The sequence below is a fragment of the Galeopterus variegatus genome, unplaced genomic scaffold (assembly GCF_000696425.1).
Source record: "Galeopterus variegatus unplaced genomic scaffold, G_variegatus-3.0.2 Scaffold8525, whole genome shotgun sequence".
Lineage (NCBI taxonomy): Eukaryota > Metazoa > Chordata > Mammalia > Dermoptera > Cynocephalidae > Galeopterus > Galeopterus variegatus.
This window is the reverse complement of record NW_007734636.1, coordinates 26,549-43,486: the sequence shown is the minus strand read 5'-3', so window position 1 is coordinate 43,486 and position 16,938 is coordinate 26,549. Positions and strand designations below refer to the sequence as shown.

Here is a 16,938-nt window from a genome sequence, read left to right as displayed (position 1 = left end):
GGTGCAACCCCCTTGAGCCGTCCCTGCAGGGCACGTGCTGTCTGTCCACACACACGTGGCTCCATGCTGACCACTTCACGGGCTCTCCAGGGGAGGGGCTGAGGCTCACTGGGCCTGGCCCACGACAGTCCTGCTGACAATGGGCNGGGGGGGGGGGGGTGGGAGGTGCAGATGTGGGGGTGCAACCCCCTTGAGCCGTCCCTGCAGGGCACATGCTGTCTGTCCACACACACGTGGCTCCATGCTGACCACTTCACGGGCTCTCCAGGGGAGGGGCTGAGGCTCACTGGGCCTGGCCCACGACAGTCCTGCTGACAATGGGCGGGGTCAGTGCGGGGTGGCCACGCCATCCCTCATGTTTGCCTGGCCATGTCTCCCATGGCCACACACACAGACCTTCAAGGGATAGGTGAGAAATGAGCCCCTGCTGAGTGGTCCCCCACCCCGTGGTCCATGCATCACAGGGAGCACTGCAGCCTACAAAAATATTTTGAAATGATAAAAATGTATAGCAGACTCCTAACGAAACAGCTCTGTTAGGTGTAATATTCTGATAAGAGCTTCCTCAGGATGCCCTTTGTTTGTCCATATTAGAGGCAGCCCTGGCTCGGGTGGCCATGGTGGAACAGGGTATCCAGAGTGCGTGGGGGGCCCCAGGCCTGGGCCTGCACCTGCAGGACCCACAGGCGTCTCAAGGGAGATCTCACTGCTCAGCCCCAGGAAAGAGGGGGTCCCAAAGGAACCCAACCCCAGGAGGGGCTGATGGCCACAAGGGAAACCCCCAGGTGGGCTGAGACACACAGGCCCAAGGGCCTGCCTGCCCCAGGAACCCAGCCCGGCTGCTGAGGCTTGAGGCTGCTCTGTTAGTCTGAGAGGTGAAAGGCTCTGGCCACATGCAGCCCTTGGCTGGGGTCAGGGAGGGACTCGCTCATTTCTTCCTCAGAAGAGGGTTGTGATGACCACCATGCTTCTGAGGCTTCTGCCACCCGCCCTGCTGCCAGGCATCACAAAGCTACAACAGAAGCAGATCTGCGGGGCGGTGGCCAGCCGTGTGTGAGGCAGCGTCTCCACCTTCTGGGCGAGAGGAACATGAGCCGGCGCTGGCACTCTGCATGAGACAGGACGGAGGGAAGGCCAGCTTCCCCACTACCGCCCACTGGGAGCAGCACTGAGACTGTCCGCTCAGCCTACCACGCCAGTGTCCACCTGGGACAGGCTGCTGCCATGTGAGCCCAGCCTCTTGACACCTCCTGCTTCTTGGCCTCCATGTCCTGGGCACAGGGCACGGAGCAAACCTATTCAAGGTGGCTTGGCAGGTGTAGCCTTGCCACACACCTGGAGGGAGCCCATCACAGTGGCTCCCATACCCCCCAGCCACATGCTCTGTCCTCAAACACAGAGCCTACCCCACCTACATACCTGGATCTGGTCCTCTGAGGAGCCTGGTGGTGAGGGGCTGCATGTCACATGCCCTTGGCCTGACAGGGACGGCAGCTTACCCTCAGCAGCCCGTCACGGTGGGGTTCAGACCGGAGCGCTTGGAGATGCGCACCTTGACCACCTCTTCAGAGCAGGTGGGGTGGATGCCCACCGTCCGCATCACCTGCGCATAGGAGGCCCTGCACCTGCACACAGGCGGTGGGGGAGTCAGGCAAGGAGTCAGCGCAGGGAAGTGCGTCCACAAGACCTTGGGCAGACCTGCTGGCACTCTGCATGAGACAGGACGGAGGGAAGGCCAGCTTCCCCACTACCGCCCACTGGGAGCAGCACTGAGACTGTCCGCTCAGCCTACCACGCCAGTGTCCACCTGGGACAGGCTGCTGCCATGTGAGCCCAGCCTCTTGACACCTCCTGCTTCTTGGCCACCATGTCCTGGGCACAGGGCACAGAGCAAACCTATTCAAGGTGGCTTGGCAGGTGTAGCCTTGCCACACATCTGGAGGGAGCCCATCAAGTAGCTCTCACACCCCTCAGCCACATGCTCTGTCCTCAAACACAGAGCCTAACCCACCTACATACCTGGATCTGGGCCTCTGAGGAGCCTGGCGGTGAGGGGCTGCATGTCACATGCCCTTGGCCTGACAGGGATGGCAGCTTACCCTCAGCAGCCCGTCACGGTGGGGTTCAGACCGGAACGCTTGGAGATGCGCACCTTGACCACCTCCTCAGAGCAGGTGGGGTGGATGCCCACCGTCCGCATCACCTGTGCATAGGAGGCCCTGCACCTGCACACAGGCGGTGGGGGAGTCAGGCAAGGAGTCAGCGCAGGGAAGTGCGTCCACACTACCCTGTCCCTGGGAAGGGAAGGGCCTTGGGAGTCACCTGGTCTCACTGTCCCCTGACCTCTTCTCCAGCCAGTGGCCAGAACACCTGCCGACACGCATGTTGGACCTGTCCACCTCCCTCCCAGCAAATGCCCAGTGCCCACAGAGGCCAAGCAGCACCCCGCTCCAGCCCACTGCCTACCCTCCCTGGCTCACCATGGCCTGGTCTCCTGATGCTCTGAGCCCACCAGGCACAGTCCCGCCTTGGGCTGCAGCTCAGGCTGATCCTTCTCTGGGCCCGCTCCCTCACTCCCTCAAGGCACAGCTCAAATCAGCTGCCCCAGCAAGCCAGAGGCCACTTCTTATTACTGCAGCCAACACCGTCCGGCCACCTGTCTGGCCCTGCTCAGCACCCAGCACTTCTCATAGGTGGTGGCAGAGCATCCGAGCCCCAAGCACCTGCTGCATCGGGCAGGGAGCTGCTGCTCTGTGGGCGACTGTGTCCAGAGCCTGGCATCCTGCTGCACACAGCGAGTGAATGGTGGTGCAGCAGTGAGGGGTCTGGTCTGGCCCTGCCGCTGGCCTGCTGAGGAACAGCCTCCAGGCCTTCCGCTCCCCAGCCCCCCTCCTGACTTCCTGAGATCTGGCCCCCACCCAGGCTCCCTGGTCCAGCTGCCAAGAGTCTACCCGCTAAGGGCTGCTGTGGGTGTTCCAGGTTCTACATGAGTCCGTGGCACCACCACACAGGCTCAGCATGCACCATATCACAGCACATGTGGACGTCCCGCAGGGCACAGATGGCCACAGCTCCCATTGTTTGCCAGCAGACGAGGCTGCCACAGGCAGCTCTTCTTGTGTCCATGTACACGCTGTACACGTGTGTTGGAACATCTGGTGGGTAAATTCCTAACTTGAACAAATGGGTGTGTGCATTTCAAGTAAGGTCCCCAGTGGGCGGGTCCAGTCCACACCCTCCTCCTGACCATATTTGAAACATCAGTCTCGTCACTCCACTGACTGGAAAACTTTCAGTGTCGCCACCGTGCAGACACTGGGAAATGATCGCTACTAGACAACATCAAACCTTTTGATCCTCATCAGCCAAAATGCTTCCTTGGTGTTTTCTACATTTTAAAATTCTAAATTGTGAATTCCCGCGGCACAGCAGCTTTCTACTATTTACTATGATTTTCTTCCCTGTGAACTGCCTATTCATGTTCTCTATTTTTCTATTTGGTTGTCTGCTCTAAAATTATTACTGTTGATTTTTAAGATCTCTCTACATATTAAGGAATCCAGTCCTCTATAGCTGCATTATAAAATGAGGCTGCCACATTTTAAAGGATCTTTCCAAAAGTTGTTCCGGAAGCTGAGTGTCAGGCCTGGCAATAGCATTTGTGTGCCAGAGTATGTGGATGGCGATGGCCTTGTGTGGGGCCAGGTCTCTCTTTGTCCTGTGCCAGCCAGAGAACTCTCTGGCCAGAGCTATTGCCACGGATGGCCTAGCCTGCCAGTACTCACACACAGGTCAGTGGGCCAGGTTCCCAGGGTCACCCCCAACCCTCTCCTTGCACCAAGAGTGGACCCTGCCCCTCAATGGGCTCCAGTAGGATTCTCAGCAGAGCCAGTACCAAGCTCACGGGCTTCCTTCCAATGGTCACTCTGGACCGAGCTTCCAAACATCTCTGCTACAGATGGCTCTGCAGTTTAGGGATAATAGACACGTGTTTCAAGGACATGAGCCCACCCTGCACCCAGCCCTCCCTCCTCTCCTCTGAGACCCTCCCTGGGAGAACCTGACTCCTACAACCCAGTGATTGCCTCAACATGTGTGCAGGGCTAGGACGGCTGTGGTGGGGTCTGAGGTTAGCTGCCCTGTGATAGGGTGGCCCCCATCCAAGTGCCAGGCTGCCTGGGAGGAGACTGGGGTGCCCTGGGAGCCTGGCCCGGACCCTCCATCCTGCCTGTGTAGCACCTCAACAGCCTTTCTGAGATTGGCCCTGCTCCTCTGCCCCGCCCTTTCCCTGACTTTCTCTGTCCCTAGACCTCTTGCCCCCAAGGTCAACTCTTGGTCACACCCATACACCCCAAACACACAGGGGCCCCAGCCACCTGCACACCGTCCTCTACGTGTTCAGCCCCTCCCTATGCCCTCGACTCTGCTTCACCCATAGATGGCTCGTCCCTGCCCTGGCCTCCTGCCTCTGAAACCCCATGCCCAGCTGCCTCTCTCTCAGGCCATGCCCAACTTCCCAACTTCCCACTGCCCTGGACAACCCTCCCCACCCAGAGTCTTTGCCATGGGCTCATTTGGCCCCAGGACCCTGAAAACTCACAACCTGAGCCCAAGACCCAGGCAATGGCCCAAGGTCTGTAAGATACGTGGCTACTCCAGAGTGGCTCTCTTGGAACATTTGTGACAAACCCTGAGGGCTCTGCCTGGTGAGCGAGGGCCCCAACCCTGCTCCCCAGAACCACAGCACCACCCCTCCCCCCAGGCGGCCTGGCCACAGTGGACACCCTGCATGGCTCTGGCTTAACAGTGTTTGGCTGGAGAAAAAAGCTGTCTCTCCCCCGACTGAACCTGCCACGTCTAGGAGGAGCCTGAAGACTCTGCTGAAAACATGTGAAGGCCACATGAAATCAAGAGAAATGCATCGGGCTTTCCAGTGCAGTGCTGCTAACACGCAGAGGGACGCCCAGTCTGAGCATCTCGTACCGGCCGACATTCCTCCAGACTTACTTGATCCCCAGAGCAAATCCTTGAGTAACTTCCCCTGCATTGGGGCCAAGGAAGTGCAGGCCCAGCACCAGCTGTGGGGGCTCCCTCAGGCACACCATCTGAAAGTCACAGCATCTCAGCACAGCCTGGGAGGGGGACCCAGGCTGCCCTGGGGACACGAGTGGCCCAACATTCACACTTCTTGCTCTGGAGGCACCACACCCCTGCTGCCTCTGGCTCCTTCCCTCCCTTCCTTCCTCCTCATCACCCCTGACTTGCCCCAGCCCTGGACCCACAAAAACACTCACCTTTATGTAACACTGGGATGCATCCCTTTCAGCCACGGTGAACTCCAGTGGTTTATAATATGCATGATAAACCTAGGTGACAAGACGCCAGTTTCTGGAGCCAGTAGCTGCAGCAAAACGAGTCCCATGGGTGTCTTGCTGCTCTGACAGGCTTCAGGGGCAGGGTAGGGTTGCAGTGGGACCCAGAACATCCCATTTGGTCTGCACGTTTGGTCTGGGGTGAGGACTTGGCTTGCTAGCCATGGAGAGCGTCCCCCTATTGATGCACAGGCAGCCAGTGGCTGGAGCCTGTGTGCAGGACGGACCTTCTCTCGCCCAGCCGGAAACCCCCATAACTATAGCCACAGAGTGGGCACAAGGCTACCCATGTAACCCCCGCCATGCCACACCGCAGAGCCCAAGGCTCGGGGCAGGGCATTGGCCCCCCCCATCTGAAGCACACACAGGGACACAGACCACACCTGCACCTTCCTCGTTGTCGACCACTGCATAGTGGATGGGGCGACTACAGGCACTGGAAGGCGGGGTGCCTGGCCCATGTGATGGGGCAGGAATAGGTTGGTGGGCGGCCATCCAGCCTCCCTCGGGCACCCTGGCACTTGCTCGGCCCTCGCTTGAGCAACAAGGAGGGGGCAGGCGCAGGGCGGCCGCTGGCTACACCAGAGCTGTCGGACAAAGGCTTTCAGCACTCGTGAAGGGCTCGACAGTGTGTTCGGGGCTGCGGCAGAGTAAAAAATGACCGGGCCCTCACATGTGCCGCACAGCCATTATTAATTAATGGCGCTTCAGAGAATATTGTTCTAACTAAGACAGAATTGAAAAGAAAACAAACAAAGAGTATTTGGCCATTCAACATCGTGAAACATAAAACAGCATTATAAAATGCTATGGCCATATGTCCCATGTCCTTGTGATGAATCAAACAAAAATAGCAAATAAAGTGCCTCAGGGAAGGCCAGCCGTCAGACCGTCCTACTGATGGAGGGGACTGGGGTTCTGGGGAAGGGACAGGCCCTGGAGACCAGTGACTCATTCCCAAATGGCACCGGCCCCACCACCCAGGGTGCACGGGGTCTGGTTTCTCCTGGGCGCCTGCAAGCTGCTGCAGCAGCAAGACAAGCCCGCCCAAGGCTCCCAGCACCCCAGCCCTGCAGGCATCAAAGCCTCCCAGCAGCCCTCCAGGCCGGGGCCACGGCCCGCCTGCCAAAGCGGACCCCAACAAGCAGCCTTGCCCAGTGAAAACCCACTTCCTCTGGGCTAAGCGCCCAAGTGTGGACTGTTGGGAGCCTGTGAGGACTGGAAGAAACGTGGAAGAGGACTGGGGCATGGGCTGGGGCAGGTCAGGGGGTCGTGCGTGTCAGAACCCCTGGGGAGTCGCAGGAAAGCAGAGGTGCAGTGGCGGGGGGAAGGATGGGCCCAGCCTGGGGCAGGAGGGCAAGAGTGGAGGGGAGCAGAGGTCACAGGACAGCCAGGAGAAGCCTTTCCAGGTTGAGGGAGATGCATGCCCCTGTGAGGGGTACAGCCACAGAGGTGCCCGGGCCTTGGTGCCTTTGGTGACAAGCAGTCTGAATGCTGACATGGGGCTGGCACTTAGTGGTCCTGAGACCCCGGCAGGGAGGCTAGTGGTACGATGGTCGGGACCTGCGGGCACTGGGTATGCCTACAGCATGGCTGGGATGGGGCCAGAGGCAGCTGGAGGACGGGGCCTCTCCTTGGTGCCTCCTGGGCCCACGAGGCAGCCCAGGCCCTCCCCTTGCTACCAAATGGAGGCAGGTGGCCGCTGGGTGCAGAGGAGCCGGGGCTTGGCCATGCCCCAAAGGCTGCCCAAGGCCTTGGCCTTCCCTCATTTCTGGAGCTGCCCTGCAACATTCCCGTCCTGTGGGTCACTTCCTGCTGCACCACAGCCATTGTTCTGGGCCCCACTGCCCAGCCTGTCAAGCGCAGGCCCTGGAAAGTGGAGACACTGACACCCCTGCTCACAGGGCCCCCGTCCAGGGAGGGGCTATCAGTGGGGGTGCAGGCCGCACAGGTGGCATTGCTGGCAGCCCCTCTCCTCCCGCTGACTCACCTCGACATGCTCCTGCCCGTGGCGAGCCACGGCCTCCTCCTCTGACAGCCCCACACAGCCGTACTCCAGCGGAGTGAAGACTGTCGTGGGAACCTGGAAGGCAGGTCCAGAGTCAGGTGTGCCACCCAGGCCCCAAAACTGAAGGTCCCCACTGTGGGACACAAAGAGCAGTGAGTGTAGGCCAGGTCCCCAAACACACTGGCTGGCAGGCCACGAGCACCACGGCTGGGTTCACTCACCCACTCCTGGGCCACACTCTCGGCTCTAAACCATACACGTGTGCACACACGCACATACACACACAGGCAAGTATGTGTACTCACGCCCACATGCCTGCACACACTCACATACACACAGGCAAGAACGTGCGTTCACACATGCCCACACGCCTGCACACACGCTGCACACACGCACATACACACACAGGCAAGCACTGCACTCATACATGCCCACACGCCCGCACACACACACACATATACACAGGCAAGCACGTGTATTCACACACGCCTGCACACGTGCTGCACACACTCATACCCACACAGGCAAGCACGTGCACTCACACATGCCCACACACCTGCACACATGCTGCACACACACACACAGGCAAACACATGTGTTCACACACGCCTGCACACGTGCTGCACACACATATACACACACAGGCAAGCACGTGCACTCACACATGCCCACACTCCTGCATACATGCTGCACACACACATACACACACAGGTAAGCACGTGCACTCACACACACCACACCCCTGCACACACGCTGTACACACACACACACACACACAGAGGCAAGCCTGGTGCCTTTGGTGACAAGCAGTCTGCATGCTGACATGGGGCTGGCATTTGGTGGTCCTGAGACCCCGGCAGGGAGGCTAGTGGTATGATGGTGGGGACCTGAGGGCTCTGGGCATGCCTACAGCATGGCTGGGATGGGGCCAGAGGCAGCTGGAGGACGGGGCCTCTCCTTGGTGCCTCCTGGGCCCACAGGGCAGCCCAGGCCCTCCCCTTGCTACCAAATGGAGACAGGTGGCCGCTGGGTGCAGAGGAGCCAGGGCTCGGCCATGCCCCAAAGGCTGCCCAAGGCCTTGGCCTTCCCTCATTTCTGGAGCTGCCCTGCAACATTCCCGTCCTGTGGGTCACTTCCTGCTGCACCACAGCCATTGTTCTGGGCCCCACTGCCCAGCCTGTCAAGCGCAGGCCCTGGAAAGCAGAGACACTGACACCCCTGCTCACAGGGCCCCTGTCCAGGGAGGGGCTATCAGTGGGGGTGCGGGCCGCACAGGTGGCATTGCTGGCAGCCCCTCTCCTCCCGCTGACTCACCTCAACATGCTCCTGCCCGTGGCGAGCCACGGCCTCCTCCTCTGACAGCCCCACACAGCCGTACTCCAGCGGAGTGAAGACCGTCGTGGGAACCTGGAAGGCAGGTCCAGAGTCAGGTGTGCCACCCAGGCCCCAAAACTGAAGGTCCCCACTGTGGGACACAAAGAGCAGTGAGTGCAGGCCAGGTCCCCAGACACATTGGCTGGCAGGCCGCAAGCACTGCGGCCAGGCTCACTCACCTACTCCTGGGCTGCACTTTAGGCTCTAAACCACGCACGCGTGCACACATGCACATACACACACAGGCAAGTATGTGTACTCACACACACCCACATGCCTGCACACATGCATGCACACACACACACACAGGCAAGCATGTGCACTCACATACCACACCCCTGCATACATGCTGCACACACACACACACACAGGCAAGTATGTGTACTCATGCCCACATGCCTGCACACACTCACATACACACAGGCAAGCATGTGCACTCATATACCACACCCCTACACACATGCAGCACACACACACACAGAGGCAAGCACGTGCACTCACACACACCACACCCCTGCACACACGCTGTACACACACACACACACACAGAGGCAAGCACATGTGTTCACACACACCGCACCCCTGCACACACGCTGTACACATGCACGTATACAGGCGAGCACGTGTGCTCACACATGCCCACCCGCCTGAACACAACCCCTCACCCCAGAAGAACTAGCCTTGGCTGCACGTATACAGGCGAGCACATGTGCTCACACATGCCCACCCGCCTGAACACAACCCCTCACCCCAGAAGAACTAGCCTTGGCCTTTTTCAGGCTGGTCTTGGCGTCCTATAAAAGAACTCACATTGTCGTAATCCATCAGGTCTGAGGACCCACCGAAGAGCCGCTGGGCCAAGAGCTTCCCTGCCATTATAGCCGTGGGTGTCAGCTCGGGCCGCCCCTGACAGAAGGAAGCGGGACTGACATCAGCACCGGGTCTGAGGGAGTCTGTACAGCATCCCCCACTGTCTCTTTCCTACTGGGCATCTCCCTTTTGAAAACCCCCAAATACCATTTGCCACTGAGCTGTCACCGCAGCTGAAAGCCTTCGCCCCTTGAGGCTACCTCTGCAGCCCTCCGTGGGTTTGCTCTCATTTGCTACGACTGCACCAAAGCTACGGTTCGCATTAACTGGGATTCCAGCTAAAACGGGCCCCAAGCATTCCGTGTGCTCCTGACACGCAGCTAGACTTGCACGTCACACCCATGACAAATCCCAAGTCAGAATGTCGCTCTGCTGGAGACCACTCCGTCCCAGGGTGTACCCTGCCTCGAGTGCTCCTGCACGCGTCGGCCTGGGACCAGCTGCCAATCACCTCTGCAGCAGGAAATGCAGATGTTGTTTGGCATTCCAGAAATGAATAGAGATCCACAGAGATAAACTCGGGAAAGCGCCCGTGCATTCCACCAGGCCTGGCTAACTGCGGAAACACCAGGCGCACAGCGCACAATATCTCATGGAACAATGGCCTCTGCTACACCCACGGGGCTTTTCCCAGGTGCTGGCCGGACCATCAGGATGTTAACTCTTTGGACTGCTCAGATTGGCCTTTCCAACTGAGTAGGCTTAATTTGCTAATAAAGAATGCCATACGAGCCATATATTTCTGGCCACACAGTTTGAAATATTACAGTTTCCATCACGTCGTTATGGGCCCTGAAGCCCAGGAGCTGCACGTCTGTATACCCCGTGGAACTCTGGCGGGTGGAAGGGAGGCCTCCCGGGGTGATGCACATGATGCTCCTCTGCAAAGAACATGAGTGCTTTCTTCGGGTGCAGAGCCCACAGGATGCGACAGAGGCCATGCCTGCAGAGGTCGCACTACACGACCACACCAGCCAGTTAAGTGGGCTGAGGCCTCAGGACAGTTGAGGGCACGTGAAGCCATCACTGCCATCCACACAAGCAGGTCAACCCACTGGGGAAGAGGCTGAAGCTCCCACCACAAGCCCCCTCTGAGCTGTCCCCATGGTTCTGCCTCTGCCTGGCACAGCCGCAGAACCGCTGCATCAGGGGCTTGTGTCCAGCAGCAGTGGGTGCCCCCTGCCGTCTTTGTCCACACACCACTTCCTGAGCCTGGTTCACAGGGGGCCTGATGGGGCTCGAGTGGCAGCCACGGTGGGTGTGTGACCCCTCTGGTATGCTGGGGGCACCAGGGGCCATGTTGCCCCAGCAGAAGGGGTCTGCATGGGGCCCAGCATCAGGCAGTACTGACCCTCACCAGCTGGGCAGGCTGGCCCCCAGAAACAAAGGGAAGGCCCAGCCTTGCATGGCCCCCTGTCTGGCCCACTTCCATATATGAGTTGAACCATCTCGAAGCCTCTGGCCCAGCATGAGCCTCAGCAGAGCCTGGCGGGTGGGGCAGAGGGAGGTACAGTCCTTCCACGTCAGTTAACACTGCCACCTGTGCTCACTTGGCTCCAGGGTGCCCCAACCAGGGACTCGCTCACCTCGGACACTGACTCGCATTCCCCCTAGGCTCCTGCCTGGCATTTCCCAAAGTGGGTCCCAGGGTGAGCCAAGGCAGGGCTGTGTCTGCATTTACCCTGGGGGGCACAAATGTCCTCATGGACCTCCCTCTGCTCCAGTCCAGGAGCATGACACTGGCTGGGCCCGGGCCCCCTCAGGAAGTCCCATCAGGTCTCTCCTAAGCATCTTCTAACATCTGAAATGACCCCTACCAGGATGTCACCTCTCGGCGGGCCCGGGACTTTGTTACTGCCTTTGTCCCCATACTCAAAAATGTCACACTCAATGAATGAATGAAGGTACATTAACACATTAAAGAAGATAGATTAGCATTCCCCCAAATTCATGTCTACCTGGAGCCTCAGGATGTGACTGTGTCTGGAAACAAGGTCTTTGCACATGTAGTTCAGGTGAGGACTGAGATGAGGTAAGATTGGAGTAGGGTGAGCCCTAAATCCACTGTGAGACCAACTGTCAGAGACAAGTGCAGGCAGGCACACTAGGAGACGGCCACGTGGAGAGGGTCAGAGAGCAGAGGGACACTGCCACGAGTGGGGAGCACCTGGGCCACCAGATGCTGGGACAGGCCAGGAAGGACCCTCCCCTAGAGGCTTCTGAGGGAGCGTGGCCCTGCCCATGCCTGGCCCCAGAATGTGAGAGAATAAATTCCTGTTGCTCTAAGCCACCAGTTTTGGGTGATTTGTTACGGCAGCCCCATGACACTAACTCACACATGCCAGGTCACACTGCTAAGAGGCCTGGGGACTGCAGGCACCTCTCAGGTGCGTTTGACCAGGGGCCACCTGAGCCACCTCCCCCAGGACAGCTGGGCACACACAGGGCTGGCTGACCGCTCCCGAGGCTGTGCAGTGTGGCGCCTCATGGCTGACCAAGTGGGTCTCTTGCTGGGTCCTGCCCTCTGTGCCCCACACACCACTTCCTGAGCCTGGTTCACAGGGGGCCTGATGGGGCTCGAGTGGCAGCCATGGTGGGTGTGTGACACCTCTGGTATGCTGGGGGCACCCGGGGCCATGTTGCCCCAGCAGGAGGGGTCTGCTTGGGGCCCAGCATCAGGCAATACTGACCCTCACCAGCTGGGCAGGCTGGCCCCCAGAAACAAAGGGAAGGCCCAGCCTTGCATGGCCCCCTGCCTGGCCCACTTCCATGTGTGAGGTGAGCTCTCTCGAAGCCCCTGGCCCAGCACGAGCCTCAGCAGAGCCTGGCGGGTGGGGCAGAGGGAGGTACAGTCCCTCCACATCAGTGAACACTGCCCCCTGTACTCACTTGGCTCCAGGGTGCCCCAAACAGGGACTCGCTCACCTCGGACACTGACTCCCATTCCCCCCAGGCTCTTGCCTGGCATTTCCCAAAGTGGGTCCCAGGGTGAGCCAAGGCAGGGCTGTGTCTGCACTTTCCATGGGGGGGCACAAATGTCCTCATGGAGCTCCCTCTGCTCCAGTCCAGGAGCATGACACTGGCTGGGCCCGGGCCCCCTCAGGAAGTCCCATCAGGTCTCTCCTAAGCATCTTCTAACATCTGAAATGACCCCTACCAGGCTCTGTGGGTGGGGACACTGTTACTGCCTTTGTCCCCATACTCAAAAATGTGCCTGGCACCCAGTCACACTCAATGAATGAATGAAGGTACATTAACACATTAAAGAAGATAGATTAGAACCAACCCAAATGTCCATCATCAGATGAGGGGATACGGAGAATGTGGTATATCTACACAATGGAATACTACTCAGCTATAAAAACGAATGANACACACACACACACAGGCAAACACATGTGTTCACACACGCCTGCACACGTGCTGCACACACATATACACACACAGGCAAGCACGTGCACTCACACATGCCCACACTCCTGCATACATGCTGCACACACACATACACACACAGGTAAGCACGTGCACTCACACACACCACACCCCTGCACACACGCTGTACACACACACACACACACACAGAGGCAAGCACATGTGTTCACACACACCACACCCCTGCACACACGCTGTACACATGCACGTATACAGGCGAGCACATGTGCTCACACATGCCCACCCGCCTGAACACAACCCCTCACCCCAGAAGAACTAGCCTTGGCCTTTTTCAGGCTGGTCTTGGCGTCCTATAAAAGAACTCACATTGTCGTAATCCATCAGGTCTGAGGACCCACCGAAGAGCCGCTGGGCCAAGAGCTTCCCTGCCATTATAGCCGTGGGTGTCAGCTCGGGCCGCCCCTGACAGAAGGAAGCGGGACTGACATCAGCACCGGGTCTGAGGGAGTCTGTACAGCATCCCCCACTGTCTCTTTCCTACTGGGCATCTCCCTTTTGAAAACCCCCAAATACCATTTGCCACTGAGCTGTCACCGCAGCTGAAAGCCTTCGCCCCTTGAGGCTACCTCTGCAGCCCTCCGTGGGTTTGCTCTCATTTGCTACGACTGCACCAAAGCTACGGTTCGCATTAACTGGGATTCCAGCTAAAACGGGCCCCAAGCATTCCGTGTGCTCCTGACACGCAGCTAGACTTGCACGTCACACCCATGACAAATCCCAAGTCAGAATGTCGCTCTGCTGGAGACCACTCCGTCCCAGGGTGTACCCTGCCTCGAGTGCTCCTGCACGCGTCGGCCTGGGACCAGCTGCCAATCACCTCTGCAGCAGGAAATGCAGATGTTGTTTGGCATTCCAGAAATGAATAGAGATCCACAGAGATAAACTCGGGAAAGCGCCCGTGCATTCCACCAGGCCTGGCTAACTGCGGAAACACCAGGCGCACAGCGCACAATATCTCATGGAACAATGGCCTCTGCTACACCCACGGGGCTTTTCCCAGGTGCTGGCCGGACCATCAGGATGTTAACTCTTTGGACTGCTCAGATTGGCCTTTCCAACTGAGTAGGCTTAATTTGCTAATAAAGAATGCCATACGAGCCATATATTTCTGGCCACACAGTTTGAAATATTACAGTTTCCATCACGTCGTTATGGGCCCTGAAGCCCAGGAGCTGCACGTCTGTATACCCCGTGGAACTCTGGCGGGTGGAAGGGAGGCCTCCCGGGGTGATGCACATGATGCTCCTCTGCAAAGAACATGAGTGCTTTCTTCGGGTGCAGAGCCCACAGGATGCGACAGAGGCCATGCCTGCAGAGGTCGCACTACACGACCACACCAGCCAGTTAAGTGGGCTGAGGCCTCAGGACAGTTGAGGGCACGTGAAGCCATCACTGCCATCCACACAAGCAGGTCAACCCACTGGGGAAGAGGCTGAAGCTCCCACCACAAGCCCCCTCTGAGCTGTCCCCATGGTTCTGCCTCTGCCTGGCACAGCCGCAGAACCGCTGCATCAGGGGCTTGTGTCCAGCAGCAGTGGGTGCCCCCTGCCGTCTTTGTCCACACACCACTTCCTGAGCCTGGTTCACAGGGGGCCTGATGGGGCTCGAGTGGCAGCCACGGTGGGTGTGTGACCCCTCTGGTATGCTGGGGGCACCAGGGGCCATGTTGCCCCAGCAGAAGGGGTCTGCATGGGGCCCAGCATCAGGCAGTACTGACCCTCACCAGCTGGGCAGGCTGGCCCCCAGAAACAAAGGGAAGGCCCAGCCTTGCATGGCCCCCTGTCTGGCCCACTTCCATATATGAGTTGAACCATCTCGAAGCCTCTGGCCCAGCATGAGCCTCAGCAGAGCCTGGCGGGTGGGGCAGAGGGAGGTACAGTCCTTCCACGTCAGTTAACACTGCCACCTGTGCTCACTTGGCTCCAGGGTGCCCCAACCAGGGACTCGCTCACCTCGGACACTGACTCGCATTCCCCCTAGGCTCCTGCCTGGCATTTCCCAAAGTGGGTCCCAGGGTGAGCCAAGGCAGGGCTGTGTCTGCATTTACCCTGGGGGGCACAAATGTCCTCATGGACCTCCCTCTGCTCCAGTCCAGGAGCATGACACTGGCTGGGCCCGGGCCCCCTCAGGAAGTCCCATCAGGTCTCTCCTAAGCATCTTCTAACATCTGAAATAACCCCTACCAGGATGTCACCTCTCTGCGGGCCCGGGACTTTGTTACTGCCTTTGTCCCCATACTCAAAAATGTCACACTCAATGAATGAATGAAGGTACATTAACACATTAAAGAAGATAGATTAGCATTCCCCCAAATTCATGTCTACCTGGAGCCTCAGGATGTGACTGTGTCTGGAAACAAGGTCTTTGCACATGTAGTTCAGGTGAGGACTGAGATGAGGTAAGATTGGAGTAGGGTGAGCCCTAAATCCACTGTGAGACCAACTGTCAGAGACAAGTGCAGGCAGGCACACTAGGAGACGGCCACGTGGAGAGGGTCAGAGAGCAGAGGGACACTGCCACGAGTGGGGAGCACCTGGGCCACCAGATGCTGGGACAGGCCAGGAAGGACCCTCCCCTAGAGGCTTCTGAGGGAGCGTGGCCCTGCCCATGCCTGGCCCCAGAATGTGAGAGAATAAATTCCTGTTGCTCTAAGCCACCAGTTTTGGGTGATTTGTTACGGCAGCCCCAGGACACTAACTCACACATGCCAGGTCACACTGCTAAGAGGCCTGGGGACTGCAGGCACCTCTCAGGTGCGTTTGACCAGGGGCCACCTGAGCCACCTCCCCCAGGACAGCTGGGCACACACAGGGCTGGCCGACCGCTCCCGAGGCTGTGCAGTGTGGCGCCTCATGGCTGACCAAGTGGGTCTCTTGCTGGGGGCCCAGGAAGTGGGGAGAGGCACTGTGTGGATGCCTCCACCAGGGCCTGGAAAGGGAGGTGCTGCGGCCCCTGCTTCCCAGGAGAGGGAGCGAGCGAGGCAGGGATGTGGCCACAGCCACAGGCCATGCCGGGGGTGGGGGGGGGCAGGGGCCAGAGTCCTAGTGCCTTCCCCAGATTTCACCCTGGCCAGGAGAGATGGACACTGGTCTCCCCTTCACGGCAGGCCCTGCCCCCATGTGATGGCCTAGCAGGGAAGGTACTGCTGGCAGCAGACCAGAGGGTAAACTGAGGTAAGGCGGGTGGGGCCAGGTAGGCCTGCACTGGGCCTGCCGCTCAGGCTCCGTGGGGATAGGATGGCCCTAAGGCTGGGTCTAGAGGGGACATTTCTGGGACTCTGCTCCTCCAGAGCACCTGTGGGTAGGTCAAGACCGGTCCTGCAGAGCTGACCCATGAGCAGGTTCACAACAGGAATTTGCTAACTGTGCTTTCAGCCTTTGGAAGCCGTCCCACACCCGCCCTCCACAGAAAGCAGCAGCATCTGAAAGAGCAGAGTCTGACACCTGATGCTTCTCAGAACACGAGCCCTGCCAGCACCTGGGCTTTGGCTCCGAGCCTCCGTGATTGAAGAAAGAAACATTTCTCTCCCACAGGACAGCAGCCGCCAGAGGATGTGCGACCCCGCGTCCCAGCGGGGCTGGGTGGGGTCGGGGTCCCTGCCACCAGGGCACAGGCCATACCTCCGCCACGTCTCCAATGGCGTAGATGTGGGGCACGGAGGTGGCTTCCCGGGCGTCCACCAGGATCTTCTGACTGTCAGGGTTGGTGTCTACCCCGGCCTTCTCCAAATTCAGACTTCTGGTTTGCGGAACTCGACCTGAAGGAAACAGAGAAGGCTGGAAGGTTCTCCTTAGCAGTTTGGACGTAGCTTCCTTTTATTGAAAACATCTCCCAGAACGGCCGCTCAGAACAGGTCAGATG

General features: G+C 58.9%; 1 protein-coding gene across 1 annotated transcript in view; it reads right to left on the bottom strand.

The window, feature by feature from the left end:
* Nucleotides 1-225: 225 nt before the first annotated feature.
* TXNRD2 (thioredoxin reductase 2) overlaps nucleotides 226-16,938 on the bottom strand; it is a 34,864-nt gene continuing 18,151 nt past the window's right edge. Inside the window, exons 4-10 of the mRNA XM_008592951.1 lie at nucleotides 16,698-16,834; nucleotides 13,384-13,479; nucleotides 8,695-8,787; nucleotides 5,295-5,366; nucleotides 5,008-5,105; nucleotides 2,020-2,225; nucleotides 226-308 (exon numbers count right to left, since the gene is read on the bottom strand). Of these exons, the coding sequence (XP_008591173.1) occupies nucleotides 2,102-2,225; nucleotides 5,008-5,105; nucleotides 5,295-5,366; nucleotides 8,695-8,787; nucleotides 13,384-13,479; nucleotides 16,698-16,834 (620 nt within the window). The 3' untranslated portion in view covers nucleotides 226-308; nucleotides 2,020-2,101. The remainder of the gene's footprint in view (nucleotides 309-2,019; nucleotides 2,226-5,007; nucleotides 5,106-5,294; nucleotides 5,367-8,694; nucleotides 8,788-13,383; nucleotides 13,480-16,697; nucleotides 16,835-16,938) is intronic.